This window comes from Nesoenas mayeri (genome assembly GCF_963082525.1).
Source record: "Nesoenas mayeri genome assembly, chromosome: 1".
In the NCBI taxonomy this organism is placed as follows: Eukaryota; Metazoa; Chordata; class Aves; order Columbiformes; family Columbidae; genus Nesoenas; species Nesoenas mayeri.
Genome location: NC_137541.1, coordinates 212,621,963 through 212,647,994, shown reverse-complemented (window position 1 = coordinate 212,647,994; position 26,032 = coordinate 212,621,963). Strand labels below are relative to the sequence as shown.

Genomic DNA, 26,032 nt, shown 5'->3' with positions numbered 1-26,032 from the left:
AGCAGGACAAATGGCATACACAGGACAAGTGGATTGAGGAGGTTGAGCAGGATGACCAGGACAAGCGGGATGAGATGGACCCAGGCCAGCCGCGCTCCCCTCACCTCTCCATGCAGCGAATACCCCCCACCTGCCTCCACCCCCCTCCTCAACTCCGGGGGTGGTTTATTTTAGCTTTTTCCACCCCCTCCAGGGTCAGCCCCGCATTCCCGACCCTATTAAAGCCACCGCCCGTGTCCAGCTGCCATCTGTCCGTCCCCATGCCCAGCGTGCCACTGGCATTTGATGCTCTGAACAACCCCAGGGGTCCCGCTCGGGCTCTCCCCCCCGCACACAATGGGGACTTGGAGCCACCGTGGAGGGACAGAGGGACAAAGGGACAGCAGGACGGACACGCCAGGCCCGGCTGTATTCTACAGTGCATGTGTCTCCAGTGTGAGTAAGTGACTGGAGATGCAGCCCTGTTGGAATAACAACTGGGACCACATCGTCAGCTGCGATTGTCCCCACAGGGGGTTGGGGACGGTCCCCAGCGGGTGACACCGGGGTGGTTGTGGGTGTTGATGGAGCTCAGCAACGCGATGGGAGCAAATCCTGGCTCCGACACGGAGCCGCCGCCTGTTCCCGTCATACACGGAATAATTATTCCCATAAAACATCGTGGTTATCCAAGGGCCGGAGGCAGGAATGGAGCCGGGGGGGCAGGGTCATGGGGTCCCCCCCACTTTTTCCATCCTCGTCCCTCCGCGGGGTCGTTAATCCTGCAACGAGCTCTTGGCGCCTGCGAGATGCTTCATCCAGCTCCTCCGCCCGGCCGCTGATTTATGGTTATGGGCAACGGCAGGAATTTTCCTGCCCGGGGGGCCCCCTCGAGGGGGGTTTGGGGACAGTGTGGGGGTCTGGGGGTCCCCCCATCTGTGCACCCCGTGGGGTGGGGAGCGGGGATGGAACCGGGCTGGTCCCCTGGTAATTAGTGCAATGGAACTGGCACCGGCTCAAATATTTAAGGGCAGGGCCACCAGATTTGCTGCTCGCTCTGTAGTGTGGGGGGTGGTGTGGCTAGTGCAGGCACTGACATGGCTAGTGCAGGGATGGATGTGGCTAGTGCAGGCATGGACGTGGCTAGTGCCAGTGCTGGTGTGGCTAGTGCAGCCAAGGACATGGCTAGTGTGGGCACTGACATGGCTAGTGCAAGCATGGACATGGCTAGTGCCAGTGTTGACATGGCTAGTGCAGGCACTGACATGGCTAGTGCAGGCATGGACGTGGCTAGTGCCAGTGTTGGCATGGCTAGTGCAGGCATGGACATGGCTAGTGCCAGTGTTGGTGTGGCTAGTGCAGGCAAGGACGTGGCTAGTGTGGGCACTGACATGGCTAGTGCAGGTGTGGACATGGCTAGTGCTGGTGTTGCCGTGGCTAGTGCAGACAAGGACATGGCTAGTGCTGGTGTTGGCGTGGCTAGTGCAGACAAGGACATGGCTAGTGCCAGTGTTGGTGTGGTTAGTGCAGGCATGGACATGGCTAGTGCTGGTGTTGGCATGGCTAGTGCAGGCATGGATGTGGCTAGTGCTGGTGTTGGCGTGGCTAGTGCAGGCATTGACATGGCTAGTGCCAACAAGGACATGGCTAGTACAGGTATGGAGATGGCTAGTGCCAGTGTTGGTGTGGCTAGTGCAGGCAAGGACGTGGCTAGTGCCAGTATTGGCGTGGCTAGTGCAGGCATGGACATGGCTAGCATTGTTGGTGCCGTGGCTCGTGCAAGTATTTACATGACTAGTGCAAGCCTGGTGTGGCTAGTGCAGATGCGGGTGTGGCTAGTGCAGGCACTGGCCTCGCTAGCACTGGGGGCGGTGTGGCTAGCGCAGGTGTTGATGTGGCTCGTGCAGATGCCAGTGTGGCTCGTGCAGATGTCCGTGTGGCTCCTGCAGACATTGTGGCTTGTGCAGGTGTTAATGTGGCTTGTGCAGGCATCAGTGTGGCTTGGGCAGATGTCGATGTGACTCATGCAGATGTTGTGGCTCGTGCAGATATTGATGTGGCCCGTGCAGATGTTGTGGCTCCTACAGGCAGCAATGTGGCTTGCGCAGATGTCAATGTGGCTTGTGCAGATGTTGATGTGGCTCACGCAGCTGTGGCTTGTGCAGATGTTGATGTGGCTTGTGCAGGTGTTGCAGCTCATGCAGGTGCTGATGCGGCTCATGCAGACATCAGTGTGGCTTGTGCAGCCATTGTGGCTTGTGCAGGTGTCGATGTGGCTTATGCAGATGTTATGGCTCATGCAGACATTGATGTGGCTTGTACAGGCATCATTGTGGCTCGTTCAGCTGTCATGGCCCATACAGACGTCGATGTGGCTCGTGCAGACATGGCTTGTGCAGGTGTTAATGTGGCTCAGACAGACATGAGTGTGGCTCCTGCAGATGTTGTGGCTTGTGCAGATGTCAATGTGGCTTGTGCAGATGTCGATGTGGCTCATGCAGTTGTGGTTTGTGCACACGTTAGTGTGGCTTATATGGATGTCGTGGCTCATGCCCATGTCGATGTGGCTCATGCAGATGTCAGCGTGGCTCATGTGGATGTCAATGTGGCTTGTACAGACATCGTGGCTAGTCCAGGTGTCTATATGAGTTGTGCAGATGTTTACGTGGCTCATGCAGACATTGTGGCTCATGCAGATGTTGTGACCCATGCAGATGTTGATGTGGCTTGTGCACGTGTCGACGCGACTCGTGTAGATGCGGTTTGTGCAGATGTCAGCGTGGCTCATGTGGATGTCAATGTGGCTCGTACAGACACCGTGGCTTGTGCAGGTGTCTATATGGCTTGTGCAGATGTTGTGGCTTGTGCAGGTGTCTATATGGCTTGTGCAGATGTCTATATGGCTTATGCAGATGTTGTGGCTTGTGCAGGTATCTATATGGCTTGTGCAGGTGTCTATATGGCTTGTGCAGATGTTGTGGCTTGTGCAGGTGTCTATATGGCTTGTGCAGGTGTCTATATGGCTTATGCAGATGTTGTAGCTTGTGCAGGTATCTATATGGCTTGTGCAGGTGTCTATATGGCTTGTGCAGATGTTGTGGCTTGTGCAGGTGTCTATATGGCTTGTGCAGATGTTGTGGCTTGTGCAGATGTTGTGGCTTGTGCAGGTGTCTATGTGGCTTGTGCAGGTGTCTATGTGGCTTGTACAGATGTTGTGGCTTGTGCAGGTGTCTATATGGCTTGTGCAGGTGTCTATATGGCTTATGCAGATGTTGTGGCTTATGCAGATATCTATATGGCTTGTGCAGGTGTCTATATGGCTTGTGCAGATGTTGTGGCTTGTGCAGGTGTCTATATGGCTTGTGCAGGTGTCTATATGGCTTATGCAGATGTTGTGGCTTGTGCAGGTGTCTATATGGCTTGTGCAGTTGTCGTGGCTTGTGCAGACGCCAATGTGGCTCATGCAGACATCGACGTGACTTGTGCCGATGCCGATGTGGCTTGTGCGGGCGCACACATACCCAAATGTGACGGTAGTGCCACCATCCTGCAGAACCCGGGGACACCCTCCCAGTACCACCCCCCCCGGGCCGGCTCTCCCGCCCAGTGCTCCCAGTACACCCAGTGCCCCCCATTGACCCCGCTCTGCTTTCTCCCCAGGACGCCCTGCTGAGCCTGGGGGCCGTCATCGAGGTCACCTCCCTGCGGGACACCCTCCGCCATGCCCTCGTCACCCTGCTGCCCGCCGTGGTACGTGGGGGTGTGTGGGGGGATGTGGGGCACAATCTGGCCCCCCCTGGGGGTTTGGAGGGGACCCTGTGGGGTGGATTCTCTGCTGATTGAGCTGACCCCCCCCACCCCAGCCCATCTCAGTGTCCTCCCCCTATAGGGGCCACGTGTCACCTGTCCCCTGGTTGCTGTTTGAAGATTTTGGCTTGACTTTGGTGACTTTCGGTCGCTGGGACTCAGGGGTCACCCAGGAGCTGCATGGCCCATGGTGACCTTGTGGCCTTGGGGCCAGGGGTGGCCCTGGGGTGCTGGTGGTGGCCCTGGGGTGGTAGTGGTGACCCTGACGCTCATGATGGCCCTGGGATGCTGGTGGCCCTGGTGCTCATGGTGACACTGCTGATCTGGTGGCCCTTGTGCTGCTGGTCACCCTCATGCCAGTGGTGGCCCTGGGATGCTGGTGGCCCTGGGATGCTGGTGGCCCTGGTGCTCATGGTGACCCTGGTATTCTGGTGGCCCTTGTGCTGCTGGTCACCCTGGTGCCATTGGTGACCCTGGGATGCTGGTGGCCCTGGTGCTTGTACTGGCCCCAGGTGCAGGGGTGTGCGTACATGTGTGCACAGCTGTGTGCAGATGTGCACACGTGTGTGCAGGTGTTTGCACCTGTGTGCAGGTGTGTGCAGATGTGCAGGTGTGCGCACCCGTGTGCACGTGTGTGTGAGCAGGTGCACGTTGGGTGCACTTGGGTGCTCATGTGTGTGTACAAGCGTGTGCACTGTCCATATGCACACATGTGCAGGTGTGTGTGCGCACAGGTGTGCAAAATATATGGGTGTGCATGCACATGTGTGCATGGCTGTATGTGCGTGTGCATGCGTGTGTGTGTTCGTGTGCACGCATGTTTGCATACATGTGTGCATACGTACCCATGTTTATGCACATGTGTAAGTGTGTATGTGTTTATGTAGCTGTATGTGTACGTACATATATTTATGCACCTGTGTGAGCGTGCACATTTGCTTATGTACGTGTGTGGGTGCACACGTGTGTGGGTATGTACGTGTTTACATATGTGTGTGGATGTGCACATGTATTTACGTGTGTGTAGATGTGTTTATATACGTGTGTTCATGTACCTGTATTTACGTACATGTGTAGGTGTGCACCTGTGTTTATGCACAGGTGTGGGTGTGCACAGGTTTCTATGTACATGTGTTTACATACATGTGTGGTTATGCACGTGGTTGTGTACATGTGTTTACATACATGTGTGGCTGAGCCTGGGGTGGGTGGGGGTCGGGGTGGGGGTCGGGGTGGGGGTCCCCGTCCCACAGCACAGCCCATTATACCCAGGAGCATGTCTGCATCTACCTGCGGGATGGGGACACCCGGCTGGTCTGCGACGACCCTCCCCATGAGCTGCCACCCGAGGGGACACTCAGGTGAGCACAGCCCTGACCCCTCACTGTCCCCGTCCCCATCCTCATCCCTGTCCCCATCCCCATCCTCATCCCTGTCCCCATCCTCATCCCTGTCCCCATCCTCATCCCTGTCCCCATCCCCATCCTCATCCCTGTCCCCATCCTCATCCCTGTCCCCATCCTCATCCCTGTCCCCATCCCCATCCTCATCCCTGTCCCCATCCTCATCCCTGTCCCCATCCCCATCCCTGTCCCCATCCTCGTCCCCTCATTGTCCCCATCCCTGTCCTCACTCTTTCCCCATCTCTGTCTCCATCCCCATCTATGTCCCTATCTCTGTCCCCTCACTGTCCCCGTCCCTGTCCTAATTCCTGTCCCCATCCCCTCATTTTCCTCATCCCTGTCCTCACTCTTTCCCCATCTCTGTCTCCATCCTCATCCCTGTCCCCATCTGTGTCCCCATTCCTGTCCCCGTCCCATCCGTGACCATCTCCCATCCCATCCTCATCCCTGTCCCCCATCCCATCCTCATCCCTGTCCCCCATCCCATCCCCTCCCATCCCATCCCATCCCATCCCATCCCTGTCCCCCATCCCATCCTCATCCCTGTCCCCCATCCCATCCCATCCCATCCCATCCCATCCCATCCCATCCCATCCCATCCCTGTCCCCTTCTCTGTCCTTGTCCGCATCCCCATTATCATTCTGTGTCCATCCCATCTCCATCCTCATCCTCATCCCATCCCTGTCCCCTCCGTGTCCCCACAGCCACCCGCAGGGAGCTCCCCAGGAGATGTCACCAGTGTGGCACAGGGTGTGCAGGACACACTCTGCATGTGCAGGGACACGTGTGCACAGCAACGCACGCATGCACAAGGTGACACACGCATGCACACGCACTGTGTGTGCAGGAACACGCGTGTGCAGAGACGCTGGGGACACACAGGGACACACACACGTGTGCACAGGGTGACACACGTGCACAGGCGCTGTGCATGTGCGAGGGGCACACAGGCATGCACAAGGACACACACACATGCACCGGTGCTGCATGTGTGCAAGGGACACGTGCAGAGTTACCATGTATGTGCAAGGACACACGCGTGCACAGGGACACACGTGTGCACAGGCACTGTGCATGTGCAGGGATACGTGCACAGGGACACACACACGTGCACAGGGACAACACATGTGCACGGGGAAACACATGCAGAGGGTGACACACATGCAGAGGGTGACACACATGCACAGGCACTGTGTGCGTGCAGGGACACGTGCAGAGGTGCTGTACGTGTGCAAGAACACACGCATGCACATGGACACACATGTGCGCACGGTGCTGTGCATGTGCAAGATACACGTGTGCACAGGGACACGTGCCCAGGGACACAGAGACGTGCACAGGGATCCACGCGTGTGCATGGTGCTGTGCGTGTGCAAGGGACACACGTGTGCACAGGGGCACAAGTGCACAGGGACATAGACATACACCGGGACACGTGTGCACAGTGCTGTGCATGTGCAAGACACACGTGTGCACAGGGACACACCTGTATGCACAGGGACACGTGCACAGGGACACACAGACATACACAGGGACACACATGCATGGTGCTGTGCATGTGTAGGGGACACACACACACGTGCACAGAGATACACACACATGCACAGGGTCACATACGTGTGCATGGTGCTGTGCATGTGCAAGACACACAGGTGTGCACAGGGACGCATGCACAGGGACACTCAGACATGCCCAGGGACACACACGTGTGCACAGTGCTGTGCATGTGCAAGTGACACACGTGTGCACAGGGACATGTGCACAGGGACACTCAGACATGCCCAGGGACACACACGTGTGCACAGTGCTGTGTATGTGCAAGGGACACACGTGTGCACAGGGACACTCAGACATGCACAGGGACACACACATGTGCACAGTGCTGTGCATGTGCAAGACACACACGTGTGCACAGGGACACGTGCACAGGGACACAGAGACATGCACGGGGACACACACGTGTGCATTGTACTGTGCATGTGCAAGATACACACGTGTGCACACAGACACGTGTGCAAAGCACACACGTGTGCACAGGGACACACGTGTGCACGGTGCTGTGCATGTGCACAGGGACACGTGCACAGGGACACACATGAGCACGGTGCTGTGCCTGTGCAGGGGTCACACACATGCACAGGGACACACGTGTGCATAGGGTGACACACGTGCACAGGCACTGTGTGTGTGCAAGGGACACACACGCTCACATGTGCTGTGCAGTCCTGGTGGCCTGTCCCCTCCCCAAACATACAGGTCCCCTGTCCGGGGGGTGTCCCTGCTGGGGAGTGTCCCTGCTGGGGGGGCAGTGGTGTCCCCGCGGGCGGTGGCTCAGGGTGTCCATCCCGACAGGGACGCGGTGCGCAGGCAGCAGCGGGTGCAGTGTGGGGGGCTGCCCCCCGCCGAGCCCCCCGCCCAGCAGCTGGGGACACTGGCAGCACCCCTGGCACCCGGCACGCAAGGTGGGGCTGGGGGGGACAGGGTGGGGGTGGGTGGGAGGGTTGAGAGATGATGGGGTGGGTTGATGGATGGGTGGGTAGATGAGTGTGAGTGTTGGTGGGTGGGTCGGTCAGTGGGTGGATGGATGGAGGGATGGAAGGATGGAGGGAGAGACAGAGGGAAGGATGGAGGGATGGATATGGGGATGGAAGGATGGAGGGATGGATTAAGAGATGGATGGAGGGAGGGATGGAGGGTTGGATAGAGGGATGGAAGGATGGAAAGATGGATGGAGGGATGGATAGAGGTATGGAAGGATAGATGGATGGAAGAATGGATAGAAGGATAGATGGAGGGATGGATGGATGGATGGATAGAGGCATGGAAGGATGGATAGAAGGATAGATGGAGAGATGGCTGGGTGGATAGAAGGTTGGATGGAGGGATGAATGGATGGATGGAGGGATGGATAGGAGGTTTGGTAGATGGGTGGGTGGGTTGATGGATGGGCGGGTAGATGAGTGTGAGTGTTGGTGGGTGGGTTGGTCAGTGGGTGGATGGAGGGAGGGATGGAAGGATGGAGGGAGGGGTGGAGGGATGGATGGAGAGACAGAGGGAAGGATGGAGGGATGGATATGGGGATGGAGGGATGGAGGGATGGATGGATGGATGAAGAGATGGATGGAGGGAGGGATGGAGGGTTGGATAGAGGGATGAAAGGATGGAAAGATGGATGGAGGGATGGATGGATGGATAGAAGCATGGAAGGATGGATGGATGGAAGAATGGATAGAAGGATAGATGGAGGGATGGATGGATAGATAGAGGCATGGAAGGATGGATAGAAGGATAGATGGAGGGATGGCTGGATGGATAGAAGGATGGATGAATGGATGGATGGAGGGATGGATAGGAGGTTTGGTAGATGGGTGGGTGGGTAGATGGATGGGCGGGTAGATGAGTGTGAGTGTTGGTGGGTGGGTCGGTCAGTGGGTGGATGGATGGAGGGATGGAAGGATGGAGGGAGGGGTGGAGGGATGGATGGAGAGACAGAGGGAAGGATGGAGGGATGGATGAATGGATGAAGAGATGGATGGAGGGAGGGAGGGTTGGATGGAGGGTTGGGTAGAGGGATGGAAGGATGGAAAGATGGATGGAGAGATGGATGGATGGATGGATAGAGGCATGGAAGGATGGATGGATGGAAGAATGGATAGAAGGATAGATGGAGGGATGGATGGATGGATAGAGGCATGGAAGGATGGATAGAAGGATAGATGGAGGGATGGCTGGGTGGATAGAAGGATGGATGAATGGATGGATGGAGGGATGGATAGGAGGTTTGGTAGATGGGTGGGTAGATGTGTGAGTGTTGGTGGGTGAGTCGGTCAGTGGGTGGATGGATGGAGGGATGGAAGGATGGATGAAGAGATGGATGGAGGGTTGGATAGAGGGATGGGAGGATGGATGGATGGAAGAATGGATAGAAGGATGGATGGATGGATGGAGGCATGGAAGGATGGATGGAAGGATGGATAGGATAGATGAAGGGATGGCTGGGTGGATAGAAGGATGGATGGAGGCATGAATGGATGGATGGAGGGATGGATAGGAGAGTTGGTAGATGGGTGGGTGGGTAGATGGATGGGTGGGTAGAGTAGTGTGAGTGTTGGTGGGTGGGTAGGTCAGTGGGTGAGTGGTTGGGTGAATGGAGGGGAGGATGGAAGAGTTGGTAGTTGGGTGGATAGATGGATGGGTGGGTGGCTGGGTGGATGGATGGATGGAGGGAGGGAGGGAAGGAGGGATGGATGGATGGATGGATGGGAGAGTTGGTAGATGGGTGGGTGAATGGATGAGTGAGTGGATGGATGGGTGGTTGGGTTGGTAGGTGGGTGGATGGATGGGTGGGTAGATGGGAGAGCCGGTAGAGGGATGGGTATATGGATGGATGGGATGGGTGGGTGGGTAGATAGATGGGTGGGTGTGTGGATGGGCATATATATGTGAGAGTCAATAGGTGGATGGGTGGATGGATGGATGGGTGGGTGGGCAGATGTGTGGGTAGGTAGATGGGTGGGTTGAGGAGTGTGAGAGTTGGTGGGTGGGTAGGTTGGTGGATGGATGGGAGAGTTGGTCGATGGGTGGGTAGATGGGTGGGTAGATAGGTGTGAGAGTCAATGGGTGGGTGGGGGAGCTGGTAGGTGTGTGGGTGGGCTGATGGGTGGATGGGTGGGGAAGTGGGCAGGTGAAGATCGCGTGCAGGTGGGTGGGTGGGAGATGGGTGCACGTACAGGTGGGTGGAAGCAGGACGGATGGGTGAGGGAACGGATGGGTGCCTGGGGGACAAGGAGGCAGGGAGGTGGATGGATGGAGGGATGGATGGATGGAGGGATGGATGGATGGAGGGATGGATGAATGGAGGGATGGATGGGTGGATGGATGGATGAAAGCCCAGGCTGGCCAGGGAGGTGGTGGATGAACCATCCCTGGAGACATCCCAGGCCAGGCTGGACGGGGCTCTGAGCAACCTGAGCTGGTGAAGATGTCCCTGCTCATGGCAGGGGTGGCACTGGGGTAGCTGGGAAGGTCCTTCAACCCAAAACCTCCTGTGAATCTGTGGATGGATGGATGGATGGATGGATGGATGGATGGATGGATGGATGGAAAGAAGGAGGGATGGATGGATAGGAGGACATCTAGGTGGGTGACACATGGGGACAGGGTGGGGACACAAACCCCAGGCTGCCCCTGGTGCCCAGTGGGGACCATCCCTCTCCCCTCTCAGTGCTCATCATCCCACTGGTGGACAAGGACAGCGGGACCGTGATCTGCGTCATCCTGGTGAGCGCGGGGACACGGGCCGGGCTTTGGGAGGACGGTGACACTCCCCGGACACCAGGGTCCTCACCCCACACCCTCCATCCCCACCAGGTTCACTGCGGCCAGCTGAGCGACCCGGACGAGCAGAACCTGCGCGCGCTGGAGAGACACGTGAGTCACCCGCAGCCCAGGGACCTGTTGCCCCCCGTCCCCAACCCCGTTGTCCCTTGTCCCTCACGTGCCACCGCCGCAGACCCTGGTGGCGTTCCGGCGCCTGCAAGCCCTGCAGAAGCTGCAGCCCTGGCCCCAGGTCAGCCTCTCCACCAGCTCCTCCCAAAACTCCTTGGCCAAGCCCGAGAAGGTGCCCGACAGTGGCTACACCCCCCTGGACTGCAAGATCCTGCAGCTCTGCGGTGAGGCCGGGGGGTGGGACACGGGGGGACACACGCGGGGAGGGGAGAATTGGGGTGCTGAGCCCCTCCCGGCGCTCTCGCCCCTCGCGCAGGTGAATTGTATGACCTGGACGCCGCTTCGCTCCAGCTTAAGGTCATCAACTATGTGAGTAGTGACACCACCCCCCAGTCCCCCCCCATGTCCAGGGACCCTTGTTTTATTTCCAAAAAAAGGTAAAATCCCCCCAAGGCAGAGAAGAGTATCGAGCATTAGTTACGTGGTCATCAGTAGGGACCAGAGTGAACAGCTTTGTCATGACCATCAGTAGGGACCAGAGTGAACAGCTTTGTCATGACCATCAATAGTCTCCAGAGTGAACTGTATCAAGCCACAGGGAAGAAGTTCTGGGGGGGACACCTGGCTCTGTGTGGGTGCCCTGGGCACGGGGAGACAGAGGAGAGGCCGGATCTTGCCTTGGGGGGAGGACTGGGGACATTTAGGGGACACTAACCATCCCCCTGGCTCCCCCTCACCTCCAGGGACCCGCGTTTTGTTTCCAAAAAAAGGGGAGATCCCCCAAGACAAAGAAACGTCTCAAGCATCGACTGCGCAGCCATCAGTAGGGGCCAGAGTAAACAGCTTTGTCACAACCATCAGTAGTCTCCAGAGTTAACGGTGTCACCCTAACCACAGAAACGCCAAGAGAACCTACGAGTTCCTCTCTAGTATCCTGTACACAGTCCTCAGTAGGGTCCAGAGTGAACAGCCCTACCCTCACCATCAGTAGGGACCAGAGTGAACATGATCAGCCCCAGGGAAGAGGTTTTAGGGGACATTTGGCTCTATGTGGCTTGTGTGGGTGCCCTGGGCATGAGGAGGGGCCACACCCCACAGGGAGTTGGGGACAGTTTGGGGACACTAAACACCCAGCCCCCGCTCGCCCCAAGAGACCCTCATTTTGGCTCCAAAGCAAGAAAATCCCCCCAAGGCAAAGAAATGTCTCAGGCATCAGCTGCACAGCCATCAGTAGGGACCAGAGTAAACAGCTTTGTCACAACCATCAATAGTCTCCAGAGTTAACAGTGCCACCCTAAGCACAGGAACTCCAAGAGAGAACCTAAGGGTTCCCTCTAGTGCCCTGTACACAGCCCTCAGTAGGGTCCAGAGTGAACAGCCTTGCCCTCACCATCAGTAGGGACCAGAGTGAACGTGATCAGCCCCAGGGAAGAGGCTTTTTAGGGGGGACACCTGGCTCTGTGTGGGTGCCCTGGCCACAGGGAGGGGTCGGATCCTGCCCTGAGAGCGCGTTGGGGACAATTTGGGGACACTGACCACCTCTATGTCCCCTCCCCAGCTGAAGCAGGAGACCCAGTCGCTCAGCTGCTGCCTCCTGCTGGTCTCTGAGGACAACCACCAGCTCTTCTGCCAGGTGGGTGTCACCAGGATTGTCCCCCGTGGGGACAGCGAGTCCCTGTGTGCCCCCCCAGGGCTTGGCCACCACCCCATGTCACCTCTTTGTCCCTTGTCCCCCTGTATATCCTCTAGGTGGTGGGGGACCGTGTCCTGGAGGAGGAGATCAGCTTCTCGGTGAGCGGGGAGGGGGTGGCACAGCGAGGGAGAGGGGACACAAGCAGGGAGGGGACAGCAGTGTCACCTGTCCCCTCTACCCACAGCTCACCTTCGGGCGCCTGGGCCAGGTGGTGGAGGACAAGAAATCCATCACCTTGAAGGACATCAGCGAGGTGGGACACCTTGGGGACATGGTTGTCACCCCCAAAAGTGTCCCTTGGCGTGGGGAGAGGTGGGACGTCACATCATGTGTGTGTCCCCATCTCAAAACAGGAGGAGCACAAGCAGCTGAGTAGCATGTTGGGCTGCGAGGTCACCTCCATGCTCTGCGTCCCCGTCATCAGCCGGGCCACCTCCCAGGTGGTGGCGTTGGCCTGCGCCTTCAACAAGCTGAGCGGGGACAGGTAAGTAGCACCTGGTTGTATTTTTGGGGTGGGGAGGGACAGAATCGGGCCCTCACCTTGTCACCAAACCCCCTGGGATGGGGACGGTTTTGGGGGTGGTGGAGCATCCTCATCATGGTGGAGCATCATCATCATGGTAGAGCATCATCATCATTGTGGAGCATCATCATCATTGTGGAGCATCATCATAGCCATGGAGCATCATCTTGGTGGAAAGGGGGGAACAGATGTGGCATGGGGACCAGTGGGGACAGGGGACTGAAGGGGGTGTGTGTGTGTCCCCACGGCCATGGGGACTGTCCCCCCTTCCTCGCTGGCAGCTACACAGAGGCGGACGAGCGCAAGATCCAGCACTGCTTCTGCTACACGTCCACGGTGCTCACCAGCACCTTGGCCTTCCAGAAGGAGCAGAAGCTCAAGTGCGAGTGTCAGGTGGGTGTCACACGAGTGTCACACGCGTGTGTGTGAGTGTCCCCGCGTCACGCCGCTCGCTGACGGGGTGTCCCCTTTTGTCCCCGACCAGGCCCTGCTGCAGGTGGCCAAGAACCTCTTCACACACTTGGGTAGGTGCAAGGGGTGGAACCCCCAGGGGGTGGTGGCACCAGGGTCCCCTGTCCCCTGGCGGGGTGGGGGGGGTGTCCCCTATGCTGCCAGTCCTGGGGGGTGATGGCAGGAGTGGGGACATGAGCAGGGACAGAGCACATGGTTGGAAATGGGTGTGTGCAGGTGTCATGCCGCACATGCGCAAACTGCTGCACGCACATGCGCGTGCATGTTGCACAAGCACAGAGCGCTGCATGCATAGATATGTGCATGCACACACGTGCTGCTGCACGCATGCACTGCTGCGTATGCACTGCTGCGTGCACACTGCTGCATGCACACATTGCTGCATGCACGCTTGCACTGCTTCATGCATGCGTGTGCACAAGTTGCATGAGCACAGAGGGCTGTGTGTGCTTGGAAATGCGCATGCATGCATGTAGTGCTGTGTGCATGCACTGCTGCATGGACATGCACTGCTGCACACGCACGCAGAGATCTGCATGCACGCCTACTGCTGTAGGCACATGCATTGGTGCGCACACAGCTGCATGCAGACCTGTACTGCTGCATGCATGCGTGTGTGCGTGCACGTTGCAGGAGCATAGAGCACTGTGTGCATTTGTAAATATGTGTGCATGCACACACTGCTGCATGGACTCACTGCTGCATGCATGCACGGGTGTGTGCATGTTGCACAAGCACAGGGCGCAGTGTGCACTTAGAAGTGTGTATGCACATACGTGCTGCTGCACGCATGCACTGCTGCATGCACACATGCTGCTGCACACACGCCGCTGCATGCACACACAGCTGTACATGCATGCACTGCTGTATGCATGTTTGCACTGCTTCATGCATGCGTGTGCGCACACTGCATGAGCACAGAGTGCTGCATGCACTTGTAAGTGTGTGTGCACACATGTAGCGCTGCATGCATGCGCCGCGACACGGACATGCACTGCTGCACACACACAGAGAGCTACATGCACACACAGCTGCAGGGTCACGCATTGATGCGCACACAGAGCTGCATGCATACATTCACGGCTGCATGTATGTGTGCGTGCACATCGCATGAGCACAGAGCACTGTGTGCACTTATAAATGTGTTTGCATGCACGCGCTGCTGCATGCACGCACTGCTGCATGGACACGTGCTGCTGCATGCGCACACATGCATGCTCACACATTGCATGAGTACAGAGCACTGCATGCACTTACAAATGTGCGTGTGTACACTGCTGCATACACACTGCTGCATGCACACACTGCTGCATGCACACAGAGCTGCACGCTTGGACGCACTGCTGCATGCACGCACTGCTGCATGGACACGTGCTGCTGCATGCATGCACACACATGCATGCTCACACATTGCATGAGCACAGAGCGCTGCATGCACTTACAAATGTGCATGTGTACACTGCTGCATGCACACACTGCTGCATGCACACAGAGCTGCACGCTTGCACGCACTGCTGCATGCACGCACTGCTGCATGCACACGTGTTGCTGCATGCCTGCACATGCATGCTCACACATTGCATGAGCACAGAGCACTGCATGCACTTACAAATGTGCGTGTGTACACTGCTGCATACACACTGCTGCATGCACACGCACAGCTGCACACCCACACTCTGCTGTGCATGCACACGCCGACGCATGCACATGTGCACGGAGCTGCACACACACGTGCTTCTGCAGGAGCACATGCATGGCTGCAAGCACACACACATGCACCCCCGCATGGCTGCAGTTCGTGCTACACACCAGCATCCTGCTGCATTGCATACGCTGCTGCTCGCATGCACAGGCTGCGTCACGCTTCACTATGCACACACACGCACAGGTTTGCACACATGCATGCACACACGTGCCCCATGCTCAGTGCAGCCTCTGTCCCCCGTGTCTCTGCCGTGTCCCCCCCTCTCATCGCACCTCCCGGGGGGCTCCCTGACCATGTCCCCCCCCACAGACGACGTCTCCGTCCTGCTCCAGGAGATCATCACAGAGGCGCGAAACCTCAGCAACGCCGAGATGTGAGTGACCGCCACCCGATGGGGGGCGACGCGGTGACACGGGTGGGACCCCCGTGGGTACCAGCGGCCGCCGCGTCTCTTGCAGATGCTCCGTGTTCCTGCTGGACCGACTGAGCCACGAGCTGGTGGCCAAAGTGTTTGACGGCGGCGTGGTGGACGACGAGGTGAGCGCGGGGACAAGGGGACGGTGTCGCGGGGGGTGACCGCGGTGGTGACAGGTGACAATGACCGCAGAGCTACGAGATCCGCATCCCGGCGGACCAGGGCATCGCCGGGCACGTGGCCACCACTGGGAAGATCCTCAACATCAAGGACGCCTACTCGCACCCGCTCTTCTACCGCGGCGTGGACGACAGCACAGGCTTCCGCACCCGCAACATCCTCTGCTTCCCCATCAAGAACGAGAGCCAGGGTGCGGGGACACGGGGACACGGGGGACACGGGGGACATGGAAACATCACCCTGCATGGGGAGGGTTTGGTGTCCTGGCGTGGTTGCGCAGCACATTGTCACCAGATGGTGGGTGTGGTGATGTCCCTGGCACAGGGGCACAATCCTATCCCTAGGATGTGGACACAGCGCTGTTCCCGGAATGTGGGCACTATCCTGTCCCCAGTGCATGGGTGCAGAGCTGTCCCCATCACCAATGCACAGGCACTATCCTGTCCCCAACACATGAGCACAATTGTGTCCCCTATCACACCGCCACAGTGCTGTCCCCAGAATGTGGGCACGATCCTGTCCCCAAAACACAGGCGTGATCCTGTCCCCCGCACAGGGGCACAGTCCTGTCCCCTGCACATGAGCACAGCGCTGTCCCCAGAATATGGGCACAATCTTGTCCCCAGAATATGGGCACAACCTTGTCCCCTGTCCACAGGCACAGCACTGTCCTCATCCCTGGTACTTGGGTACCATCCTGTCCCCAACATGTGGGCATGATCCTGTCCTCAGCACATGAGCATGATCCTGTCCCCAACACATGGGCACAATCCTGTCCCCAATACATGGATGCATCGCAGTCCCCATCCCTGGTGCTTGGGCATCATCCTGTCCCCAACACACAGGCACAATCCTGTCCCCAATACATGGATGCATCACTGTCCCCATCCCTGGTGCTTGGGCATCATCCTGTCCCCAACACACAGGCACAATCCTGTCCCCATAACGTGGGTACAACCCTGTGCCCAGCACATGGACACAGCGCTGTCCCTGAGTGTGGTCCTGTCCCCCGCAGATACACACAGCACTGTCCCCAAGGTGTGTGCACAATCCTGTCCCCACCACATGGGCACGATCTTGTCCCCACAGAGACAGACACCACACTGTCCCCAGTGCAGGGACATGATCCTGTCCCCAGTGCATGGGCACAATCCTGTCCCCAGCACATGGATGCATCACTGTCCCCATCCCTGGTGCTTGGGCATCATCCTGTCCCCAACACACAGGCACAATCCTGTCCCCAACACACAGGCACAGCACTGTCCCCATCCCTAGTACATGGGCGCGATCCTGTCCCCAGCTTGTGGGCACAGCGTTGTCCCTGGGCACGATCCTGTCCCCCCACAGACACTGTCCCCAGTGTAGTGGCACGATCCTGCCCCCAGCACGAGGGCCTGATTGTGTGTCCCCCTCTCTGTCCCCAGAGGTCATCGGGGTGGCCGAGCTGGTCAACAAGATCAACGGTCCCTGGTTCAGCAAGTTCGACGAGGACTTGGCCACCGCCTTCTCCATCTACTGCGGCATCAGCATTGCCCACGTATGGCCCAGGAGGGACCCCAAAATTGGGGGGGAATGAGGGAGGTCCCCTTGCTCTGTCCTAGAGCTGGGACATGTGTGTGGCTCCAGTTCCTTGGGGACACGTGGTGGTGGCAATGGGATGGGGTCGGACGGGATGAGATGGGATGGGGTGGGATGAGGACCAGGGACCTCCTGGGGTGTTGGGGGGATTATGGGGGGTCTATCCCCCCCCAACACCCCTGTCCCCCCCTCTCCCACCTGCAGTCATTGCTGTACAAGAAGGTGAATGAGGCGCAGTACCGCAGCCACCTGGCCAACGAGATGATGATGTACCACATGAAGGTGAGGTGACACGGGGACACGAGCTGGGACACCCACTGCCAGCGCAGTGCCACCACACTCCACCCCGTGGTGGTGGCATTTGGGGGTGGCAGTGAGAACCCTGGGGGTCTCTGCGCTTGCTGGGGCTGTTGTGGCCCAGGGGATGGCTTGGGGACAGCTTAGGGACAGCTCGGGGACACCGGCTCCCGCAGGTGTCGGACGATGAGTACACCAAGCTGCTGAGCGAGGGCATCCAGCCCGTGGCCACCATCGACCCCAACTTCGCCAACTTCACCTACACCCCCCGCTCGCTGCCCGAGGACGACACCTCCATGGTAAGGGACACGGGGACTGTCCCCAGCTGCCACCATCCCCTCCTTGCTGTCATTGTCACCCCCTGCCCCCTATTTGTCCCCTCCGCAGGCCATCCTCAGCATGCTGCAGGACATGAACTTCATCAACACCTACAAGATGGACCGGCAGACGCTCACCCGGTGGGTCCCTTGTCCCCATGGCCACCTGGGGGATACTGAGAGGGCGGTGACACCCTTGTCACCTGCTGTCCTCGCCTGTCTCCTGCCAGGTTCTGCCTGATGGTGAAGAAGGGCTACCGCGACCCCCCGTACCACAACTGGATGCACGCCTTCTCCGTCTCCCACTTCTGCTACCTGCTCTACAAGAACCTGGAGCTCGTCAACTACCTGGAGTGAGTCCCTGTCCCTTGTCCCCAACTGGGGGCTCTCCCCGCCCTCCCACCTGCCTCAGTTTCCCTCCTTCTTGCTTTTGCAGAGACATTGAGATCTTCGCCCTCTTCATCTCCTGCATGTGCCATGACCTGGACCACAGGGGCACCAATAACTCCTTCCAGGTGGCCTCGGTGAGTTGGGACGCGCGTGGTGACAGCGGTGGAGACAGGGGTGGCTTTGGAGGGGTCATCACCCCTGTAACTCCATGATTCTGAACGTTCTGCCTTGTAGAAATCAGTCCTGGCCGCATTGTACAGCTCAGAAGGTTCCGTCATGGAGGTAAGATCTCCCCCCACCCCAAAAAAAAGCCACCCCATGGTGTGACGGAGCCTGGCCCAGGCTGCCCAGGGAGGTTGTGGAGTCTCCTTCTCTGCAGACATTCCAACCCGCCTGGACACCTTCCTGTGTAACCTCATCTGGGTGTTCCTGCTCTGGTGGGGGGGTTGGACTGGATGAGCTTTCCAACCCCTTTCCAATCCCTTCCAACCCCTGACATTCTTCTGCAGAGACATCACTTCGCCCAGGCCATCGCCATCCTCAACAGCCAAGGTTGCAACATCTTCGACCACTTCTCCCGCAAGGTGGGTCCCCAGCTTTGGTACCACCCCCTCGTGTCACCCCCACGGGATGGCAGGGGCGTGGAGGTGGTGACACCAGCCACCTCGCCTGGTCCTGCAGGACTATCAGCGCATGTTGGACCTGATGAGGGACATCATCTTGGCCACCGACCTGGCCCACCATCTCCGCATCTTCAAGGACCTCCAGAAGATGGCAGAAGGTGAAGCTCCTGAGCTGGTGTGGTGGGAACTCATCCCACCAATGCTTGGGAGGTGGCACAGAAGGTCCCCCAAGTCCCCATGTAGGGGATGATGGGGGTTGTGGAGACTCCTTGACGAGTCCCCCCCATGACCCCAACACCCATCACCCACATGACAGTTGGGTATGACCCCAAGAACAAACAGCACCACAGCCTCCTGCTCTGCCTGCTCATGACCTCCTGCGACCTCTCCGACCAGACCAAGGGCTGGAAGACCACCAGGAAGATCGCGGTGAGTGTCACACCATGGACGTGACCCCTTGAAGGTCAAGGATGTCCCCACCCCATTGCTGATAGCCTGTCCCTTGCAGGAGCTGATCTACAAGGAGTTCTTCTCCCAAGGTGACCTGGTAGGTGGCACCCAGTTGGGTTTGGCCAACGCTCTTGGCAAGAACCAAGAGGGGCTGGGATGAGGTGGGTGTGGGTGGACATCATGGCTGGGAATGGGGAGAGGATGGCCACCGGTATTGACGTCTTCATTGTCACCTCTGCAGGAGAAAGCCATGGGCAACCGGCCACTGGAGATGATGGACCGGGAGAAAGCCTACATCCCTGAGCTGCAGATCAGCTTCATGGAGCACATCGCCATGCCCATCTACAAGTGAGGCCACCCAGGGCTGGCACCAGGGTGGGGGGGAACCTTTCCCATCACCCCCCACCCTCTTTTGGCCATGAGGGTGATGGGATGGAGGTCTTGTAGATGTTTGGGGTGGTTTCCAAGCAACGGGGATGGGGGCAGTGGAGTTGGAGAGATCTCAGGCGTTTAGAGACATCTTAGGGGGCTGGAGGCATCTCAGGGGGGTTAGAGGCATCTCCAGGAGTTGAAGGCTTCTCAGAGAGTTGAAGGCATCTCAGGGGGGTTGAAGGCATCTCAGGGGGGTTGAAGGCACCTCAGGGAGGTTGAAGGCATCTCAGGGGGTTGGAGGCATCTCATGGGGGTTGGAGACATCTGAGGAGGTTGGAGGCATCTCAGGGGGGTTCAGCCCCATGCTGACGGGTTGTGTCCCCCCCAGGTTGCTGCAGGACCTGTTCCCCAAGGCAGCGGAACTCTATGAGCGGGTGGCCAGTAACCGGGAGCAGTGGACCAAGGTGTCCCACAAGTTCACCATCCGGGGCTTGCCCAGTAACAACTCCCTGGACTTTCTGGATGAAGAATATGACCCCCAAGTTCCCGACCCCCAACTCAACGGTTGCCTGGAGCCCGAGGGGGGGCAGCCCGAGGCGGGGGCTGAGTGACAAGGGGTGTGACTCAGGGGGAGCTGAGGGACAGGAGTGTCCCCAACCCTCATCCTCCAGCCCATGAGGAGGAGGTTTGGGGGGACATTGGTGACTCTGGGCCGCCATGGTGAGGTCCTTCCCCACCAGTGGGTGACTGGCCCCTCTACCCTGGTGGTCCCTGGAGTCCCCTCAGTGGCCGGGGGACACTGTGGGGGACACCGTGGGGATGGGGGGCTGGGGGGTGGCTTTAAATTGCCTTAAGGCTGCAGGTCCCGTCCCCACGAGGTGACAATGGGGACAATGTCCTCAGTGGTTAAAGCACCTCCTGAAATGGGGTGGTGGGACAGCGTAGGGTGGTGGTGGGTGGGCTTCAGGTCACGGGGGCGTCCCCATGGACCTCAAAGCGGGACATGACACTGTGGGAGGGGGGTAGGGACATCTGAGGACAGAGCCATGTCCCCTCCAAGGGCTACACATGTGCCAGGGCTGGGGGGCTCCTGGTCTTCACGCATGGGGGGGCTGCGCATCCGTAGGGACGTCACAGAGGGTCTGGTCCCCACCCTGTCCCCAGCGTGTCCCCAGTACATGGGTGTTCACTGGTGACCAACACGTCCATGAGCACCCCAGCTTGTGGTGGCTTCAAAACTCCTGCCGTGGTGACCACCGCGCATGGACCCTGCTGGTGTCCCATGGTTCCTCTGGTCCTACCAACTGCCATGCATGGAACCTGCTGGTGTCCCGTGGTTCTTCTGGTCTTACCAGCCACCATGCATGGACCCTGCTGGTGTCTCATCATCCTTTTGGTCTTACCAACCACCAGGCATGGACCCTGCTGGTGTCCCATGGTTCCCCTGGTCCTACAACCATCGTGCATGGACCCTGATGGTCTCCCATGGTTCCTCTGGTCCTATCAACCACCATGTCCCATGGTTCCTCTGGTCATACCAACCAGCGTGCATGGACGCTGATGGTCTCGCATGGTTCCTCTGGTCCTGTCAACCACTGTGCATGGAACCTGATGGTCTCCTGTGATCCTTCTGGTCCTGCAGACCACCGTGGACCCTGCTGGTGTCCCATGGTTCTTCTGGTCCTGTTGACTGCCACACATGGACCCTGCCATCCTCCTGTGGTCCCTCGTGTCCTGCAGACCACCATGCGTGGATGGTGATGGCCTCCTGTGCTTCCTCTGGGCATGCAGACCACTGTGCATGAACCCTGACATCCTCCTGTGGTCCCTCTGGTCCTGCGAACCATCATGCATGGACCCTACTGCTATCCCATTGTCCCTCTGGTCCTACAGACCACCATGTATGAACCCTGATGACCTCCTGTGGTCCTTCTGGTCCTACCAACCACCATGCATGGATGGCGATGGCCTCCTGTGGTTCCTCGTGTCCTGCAGATCACCTGGTGATCTCCTGTGGTCTTCTGGCCCCGTTGACTGCCATGCATGGATCCTGCCATCCTCCCATGGTTCCTCTGGTCCTACAGCCCACCATGCATGGACAGTGATGGCCTCCTGTGGTCCTTCCAGTTCTACTTAACACCATGCATGGACCCTGCTGTCTCACATCATCCCTCCTGCCCTGCTCATTGCCGCATATGGACCTTGCCATCTTCCCTTGGTTCCTCTGGTCCTGCAGACCATCATGTGTGGATGCTGATTGCCTCCTGTGGTCCTGCTGGTCCTACAGACCACCATGCATGGATGATGATGGCCTCCTCTCCTACTGAACACCATGCATGGATCCTGATGGTCTCCTATGGTCCCTCTGGCCCTACACACCACCACGCATGGTTGATGACCACCATGCATGGATGGTGATGGCCTCCTGTGGTCCTGCTGGTCCTACACACCACCAGACATGGACAGTGATGACCTCCTGTGATCCCTTTGGTCCTACACACCACCAGACGTGGACAGTGATGATCTCCTGTGGTCCCTCTGGTCCCAGCAACCACCATGCATGGATGGTGATGGCCTCCTGTGGCCCCCTCCTGTCCTACCAACCACCGTGCATGGGCATTGATGGTCTCCCCTTTGTCCTTCCAGTCCCTCAACCCAACATTTTTTGACCCCCTCAGCCCCGGGGGGTTCTGCTCAACCAACCCCCCCAGGGTAGCTCCAGCTGTGACCCAGCTCCTTGTCACCCCAACCAAAGGAACTAGGGTGTCCTGAGCCCCGCCCCCCAGCAACATCATCATGGTGGGGTCATCATCATGGCAGGGGACAGTGATGGAAGTGCCATGGTGACATCCTGGAGCTGCTTGGGTCAGTTCCACCAGGATCAGTCCCACCAGGGTCGGTCCCACTGGGGTTGGTCCCACCAAGGCTGATCCTACCAGGGTTGGTTCCACCAGGGTCAGTCCCACCAGGGTCCATCCCACTGGGGTTGGTCCAACTGGGGTTGGTCCCACCAACGTTGGTCCTACCAGGGTTGCTCCCACCAGGGTCAGTCCCACCAAAGTTGGTTCCACCAGGATCAGTCCCACCAGGATTGGGCCCAGCAAGGTCAAGGTCACTTAGGTCCAGCCGTGGGGCCGTTGGCCGCCCCACCCCACGGTCCCATTGCCGGATTTGGGCTGCAGGGCGGCCGCTCCTCTCGTCCTCTGCTCTGTCAGCGCCTCCTCGCCTGTTGTCTCGGGGTCCCCCCGTGTCTGCGGGAGCGATGGGGACACCCCCAAACTGAGCTGGGGGTCGGGGGGACGATGCGAACTCAATTCCTTTTGCCTTACCTACTCGGAGATGCCTTGAGCCAGATGTTTTGCCCAACCCCCTCCGGTAGGACCTGTCCGGTGACCACATCTGGCTGCTGGCCCATGGCTTCGCCTACAAGACCCCCCCCAAAACCCTCCACTCCCTGTGCGATGACACTTGGGGGGCAGGGACAGTCCCAGAAGGCAGCAAAACCCCCCAAAACTACAAGAGGAGGAAGACGAATCCATCGTCGACATCCCAGATGGGATCCCCAGCCTGGTGACAATCCAGGGGTGCCTGGTGACAATCGGGGGGTGTGCTCGGTGACATGGGGGGGGCCTTAATGTTGCAAACAGATCCAGGGTGGGTCCCGCATCCCAGGGGGATGTTTCCCAGCTGTACCCCCACTTTTCCAGCGCCCCCTGCTGGCGTGTGTAGGTGGTTGATGCTTTTCCCAGCTCCCACCCCCTCTCTACATAACCCCCTATGGATTTTGGGGGGCGCAGCCAGACCCCCCAACCCCACGGGTGTGCGCAGGTGTGCAAATCCTCCCCTCGCTTCTCTGTCCCCCCCTTGCGTGGCACTGGATGTTCTGGGCTCTGATGGAGCCCAAGGAAGAGACGATCTTTCTTCTTCATCTCCTCTTCCTCCTCTTCTTCTTCCTCCTCTTCTTCCTCCTCTTCTTCCTCCTCCTTCTTCTCTTCTTCCTCTTCTTCTTTATTATTATTATTATTGATTTTTTTTTTGGTGGGTTTTGGTTTTCCTAAATAAATTTCATACGTCGATCTCCCCGCGGCGGGTCGGTGGCGCCTCGTATCGGGGGACGGGGATGTCCCCAAGGATGGGGTCGGTGGGCGCCTCGTGTTGGGGGGGACGGGGATGTCCCCAAGGATGGGGTTGGTGGCGCCTCGTATTGGGGGACGGGGATGTCCCCAAGGATGGGGTCGGGCACCTCGTGTCGGGGGACGGGGATGTCCCCAAGGATGGGGTCGGTGGGCGCCTCGTGTTGGGGGGTGGGGATGTCCCCGAGGATGTGGCGGTGACACCAGGGGGGGACAATTTCTGAATCTGAACATGAGTGAGCTGTGCAAGGAGGAGACGGCAAGGTTTGGGGTGCAGGCTGGGGCTTGGGGGTGCAGACTGGGATTTTGGGTATGGGTGGGGGCTTGGGGGTGCAGGGAAGTGCTTGAGGTGCAGAAAGGGGTTTGGGGTGCAGGAAGGGTTTTTTGGGTGCAGGCTGGTGTTTGGGGGTGCAGAGAGGGGTTTGGGGAGTAGGGAGGGGTTTGGGGGTGCAGGGAGGGGTTTGTGGGTGCAGAGAGGTGTTCAGTGGTGAAGGTGAGGTTTTGGGGGTGCAGGTGAGGATTTGGGGGTGTAGACTGGGATTTTGGGGTGCAGGCAGGGGTTTGGGGGTGCAGGGAGGGTTTGGGGTGCAGGGAGGGGTTTGGGGGTACAGAGAGGGGTTTGGGCTGCAGGCTGGAGTTTCAGGGTGCAGGGAGGGGTTTGGGGTGCAGAGAAGGGTTTGGGGTACAGGTGGGGATTTTGGGGTGCAGGTGGGGGCTTGGGGGTGTAGGGAAGTGCTTGAGGTGCAGAAAGGGGCTTGTGGGTGCAGAGAGGGGTTCAGTGGTGAAGGTGAGGTTTTGGGGGTGCAGACTGGGATTTTGGGGTGCAGGCAGGGGTTTGGGGGTGCAGACTGGGATTTTGGGGTGCAGAAAGGGGTTTGGCAGTGCAGGTGAGGGTTTGGGGGTGCAGAGAGGGATTTGGGCTGCAGGCTGGAGTTTCAGGGTGCAGGGAGGGGTTTAGGGGTGCAGAGAAGGGTTTGGGGTGCAGGTGGGGGTTTTGGGGTGCAGGTGGGGGTTCTGGGGTGCGGGTGGGGGCTTGAGGGTGCAGGGAAGTGCTTGAGGTGCAGAAAGGGGCTTGTGGGTGCAGAGAGGGGTTCAGTGGTGAAGGTGAGGTTTTGGGGGTGCAGACTGGGATTTTGGCGTTCAGGCAGGGGTTTGGGGGTGCAGGGAGGGTTTGGGGTGCAGAAAGGGTTTTGGGGGTGCAGGTGAGGGTTTGGGGGTGCAGAGAGGGATTTGGGCTGCAGGCTGGAGTTTCAGGGTGCAGGGAGGGGTTTGGGGTGCAGGTGGGGGTTTTGGGTGCAGGTGGGGGTTTTGGGGTGCAGGTGGGGGCTTGGGGGTGCAGGGAAGTGCTTGAGGTGCAGAAAGGGGCTTGTGGGTGCAGAGAGGGGTTCAGTGGTGAAGGTGAGGTTTTGGGGGTGCAGACTGGGATTTTGGGGTGCAGGCAGGGGTTTGGGGGTGCAGGGAGGGTTTGGGGTGCAGAAAGGGGTTTGGCAGTGCAGGTGAGGGTTTGGGGGTGCAGAGAGGGGTTTGGGCTGCAGGCTGGAGTTTCAGGGTGCAGGGAGGGGTTTAGGGGTGCAGAGAGGAGTTTGGAGTGCAGGTGGGGGTTTTGGGGTGCGGGTGGGGGCTTGGGGGTGTAGGGAAGTGCTTGAAGTGCAGAAAGGGGCTTGGGGGTGCAGAGAGTGGTTTGGGGTGCTGGCTGGAGTTTCAGGGTGCAGGGAGGGGTGTGGGGTGCAGAGAAGGGTTTGGGGTACAGGTGGGGATTTTGGGGTGCGGGTGGGGGCTTGGGGGTGCAGGGAAGTGCTTGAGGTGCAGAAAGGGGCTTGTGGGTGCAGAGAGGGGTTCAGTGGTGAAGGTGAGGTTTTGGGGGTGCAGACTGGGATTTTGGGGTGCAGGCAGGGGTTTGGGGGTGCAGGAAGGGTTTGGGGATGCAGGGAGGGTTTGGGGTGCAGGGAGAAGTTTGGGGGTGCAGAGAAGGGTTTGGGCTGCAAGCTGGAGTTTCAGGGTGCAGGGAGGGGTTTAGGGGTGCAGAGAGGGGTTTGGGGTGCAGGTGGGGGTTTTGGGGTGCGGGTGGGAGCTTGGGGGTGCAGAAAGGGGCTTGTGGGTGCAGAGAGGGGTTCAGTGGTGAAGGTGAGGTTTTGGGGGTGCAGACTGGGATTTTGGGGTTCAGGAAGGGGTTTGGGGTGCAGGGAGGGTTTGGGGTGCAGGGAGGGGTTTGGGGGTGCAGATGAGGGTTTGAGGGTGCAGAGAGTG

At 58.8% G+C, this 26,032-nt stretch overlaps 1 protein-coding gene across 1 annotated transcript in view; it reads left to right on the top strand.

Annotated features, from left to right (window-relative positions):
• PDE2A (phosphodiesterase 2A) overlaps positions 1 to 20,263 on the top strand; it is a gene marked incomplete at both ends in the record, with an annotated part of 64,475 nt that extends 44,212 nt beyond the window's left edge. The window contains 29 exons of the mRNA XM_080363736.1: positions 3,640 to 3,729; positions 5,059 to 5,147; positions 7,543 to 7,652; positions 10,415 to 10,470; positions 10,561 to 10,620; positions 10,703 to 10,862; positions 10,955 to 11,007; positions 12,197 to 12,271; positions 12,388 to 12,429; positions 12,516 to 12,584; positions 12,685 to 12,815; positions 13,136 to 13,247; positions 13,339 to 13,378; positions 15,340 to 15,403; positions 15,489 to 15,567; positions 15,638 to 15,815; positions 17,050 to 17,162; positions 17,408 to 17,485; positions 17,677 to 17,799; positions 17,888 to 17,958; positions 18,048 to 18,170; positions 18,254 to 18,341; positions 18,442 to 18,489; positions 18,717 to 18,791; positions 18,889 to 18,988; positions 19,147 to 19,259; positions 19,339 to 19,377; positions 19,522 to 19,628; positions 20,041 to 20,263. Coding sequence (XP_080219862.1) covers positions 3,640 to 3,729; positions 5,059 to 5,147; positions 7,543 to 7,652; positions 10,415 to 10,470; positions 10,561 to 10,620; positions 10,703 to 10,862; positions 10,955 to 11,007; positions 12,197 to 12,271; positions 12,388 to 12,429; positions 12,516 to 12,584; positions 12,685 to 12,815; positions 13,136 to 13,247; positions 13,339 to 13,378; positions 15,340 to 15,403; positions 15,489 to 15,567; positions 15,638 to 15,815; positions 17,050 to 17,162; positions 17,408 to 17,485; positions 17,677 to 17,799; positions 17,888 to 17,958; positions 18,048 to 18,170; positions 18,254 to 18,341; positions 18,442 to 18,489; positions 18,717 to 18,791; positions 18,889 to 18,988; positions 19,147 to 19,259; positions 19,339 to 19,377; positions 19,522 to 19,628; positions 20,041 to 20,263 — 2,709 coding nt within the window. The remainder of the gene's footprint in view (positions 1 to 3,639; positions 3,730 to 5,058; positions 5,148 to 7,542; positions 7,653 to 10,414; positions 10,471 to 10,560; positions 10,621 to 10,702; positions 10,863 to 10,954; positions 11,008 to 12,196; positions 12,272 to 12,387; positions 12,430 to 12,515; positions 12,585 to 12,684; positions 12,816 to 13,135; positions 13,248 to 13,338; positions 13,379 to 15,339; positions 15,404 to 15,488; positions 15,568 to 15,637; positions 15,816 to 17,049; positions 17,163 to 17,407; positions 17,486 to 17,676; positions 17,800 to 17,887; positions 17,959 to 18,047; positions 18,171 to 18,253; positions 18,342 to 18,441; positions 18,490 to 18,716; positions 18,792 to 18,888; positions 18,989 to 19,146; positions 19,260 to 19,338; positions 19,378 to 19,521; positions 19,629 to 20,040) is intronic.
• Between the last annotated feature and the right edge of the window lie 5,769 nt (positions 20,264 to 26,032).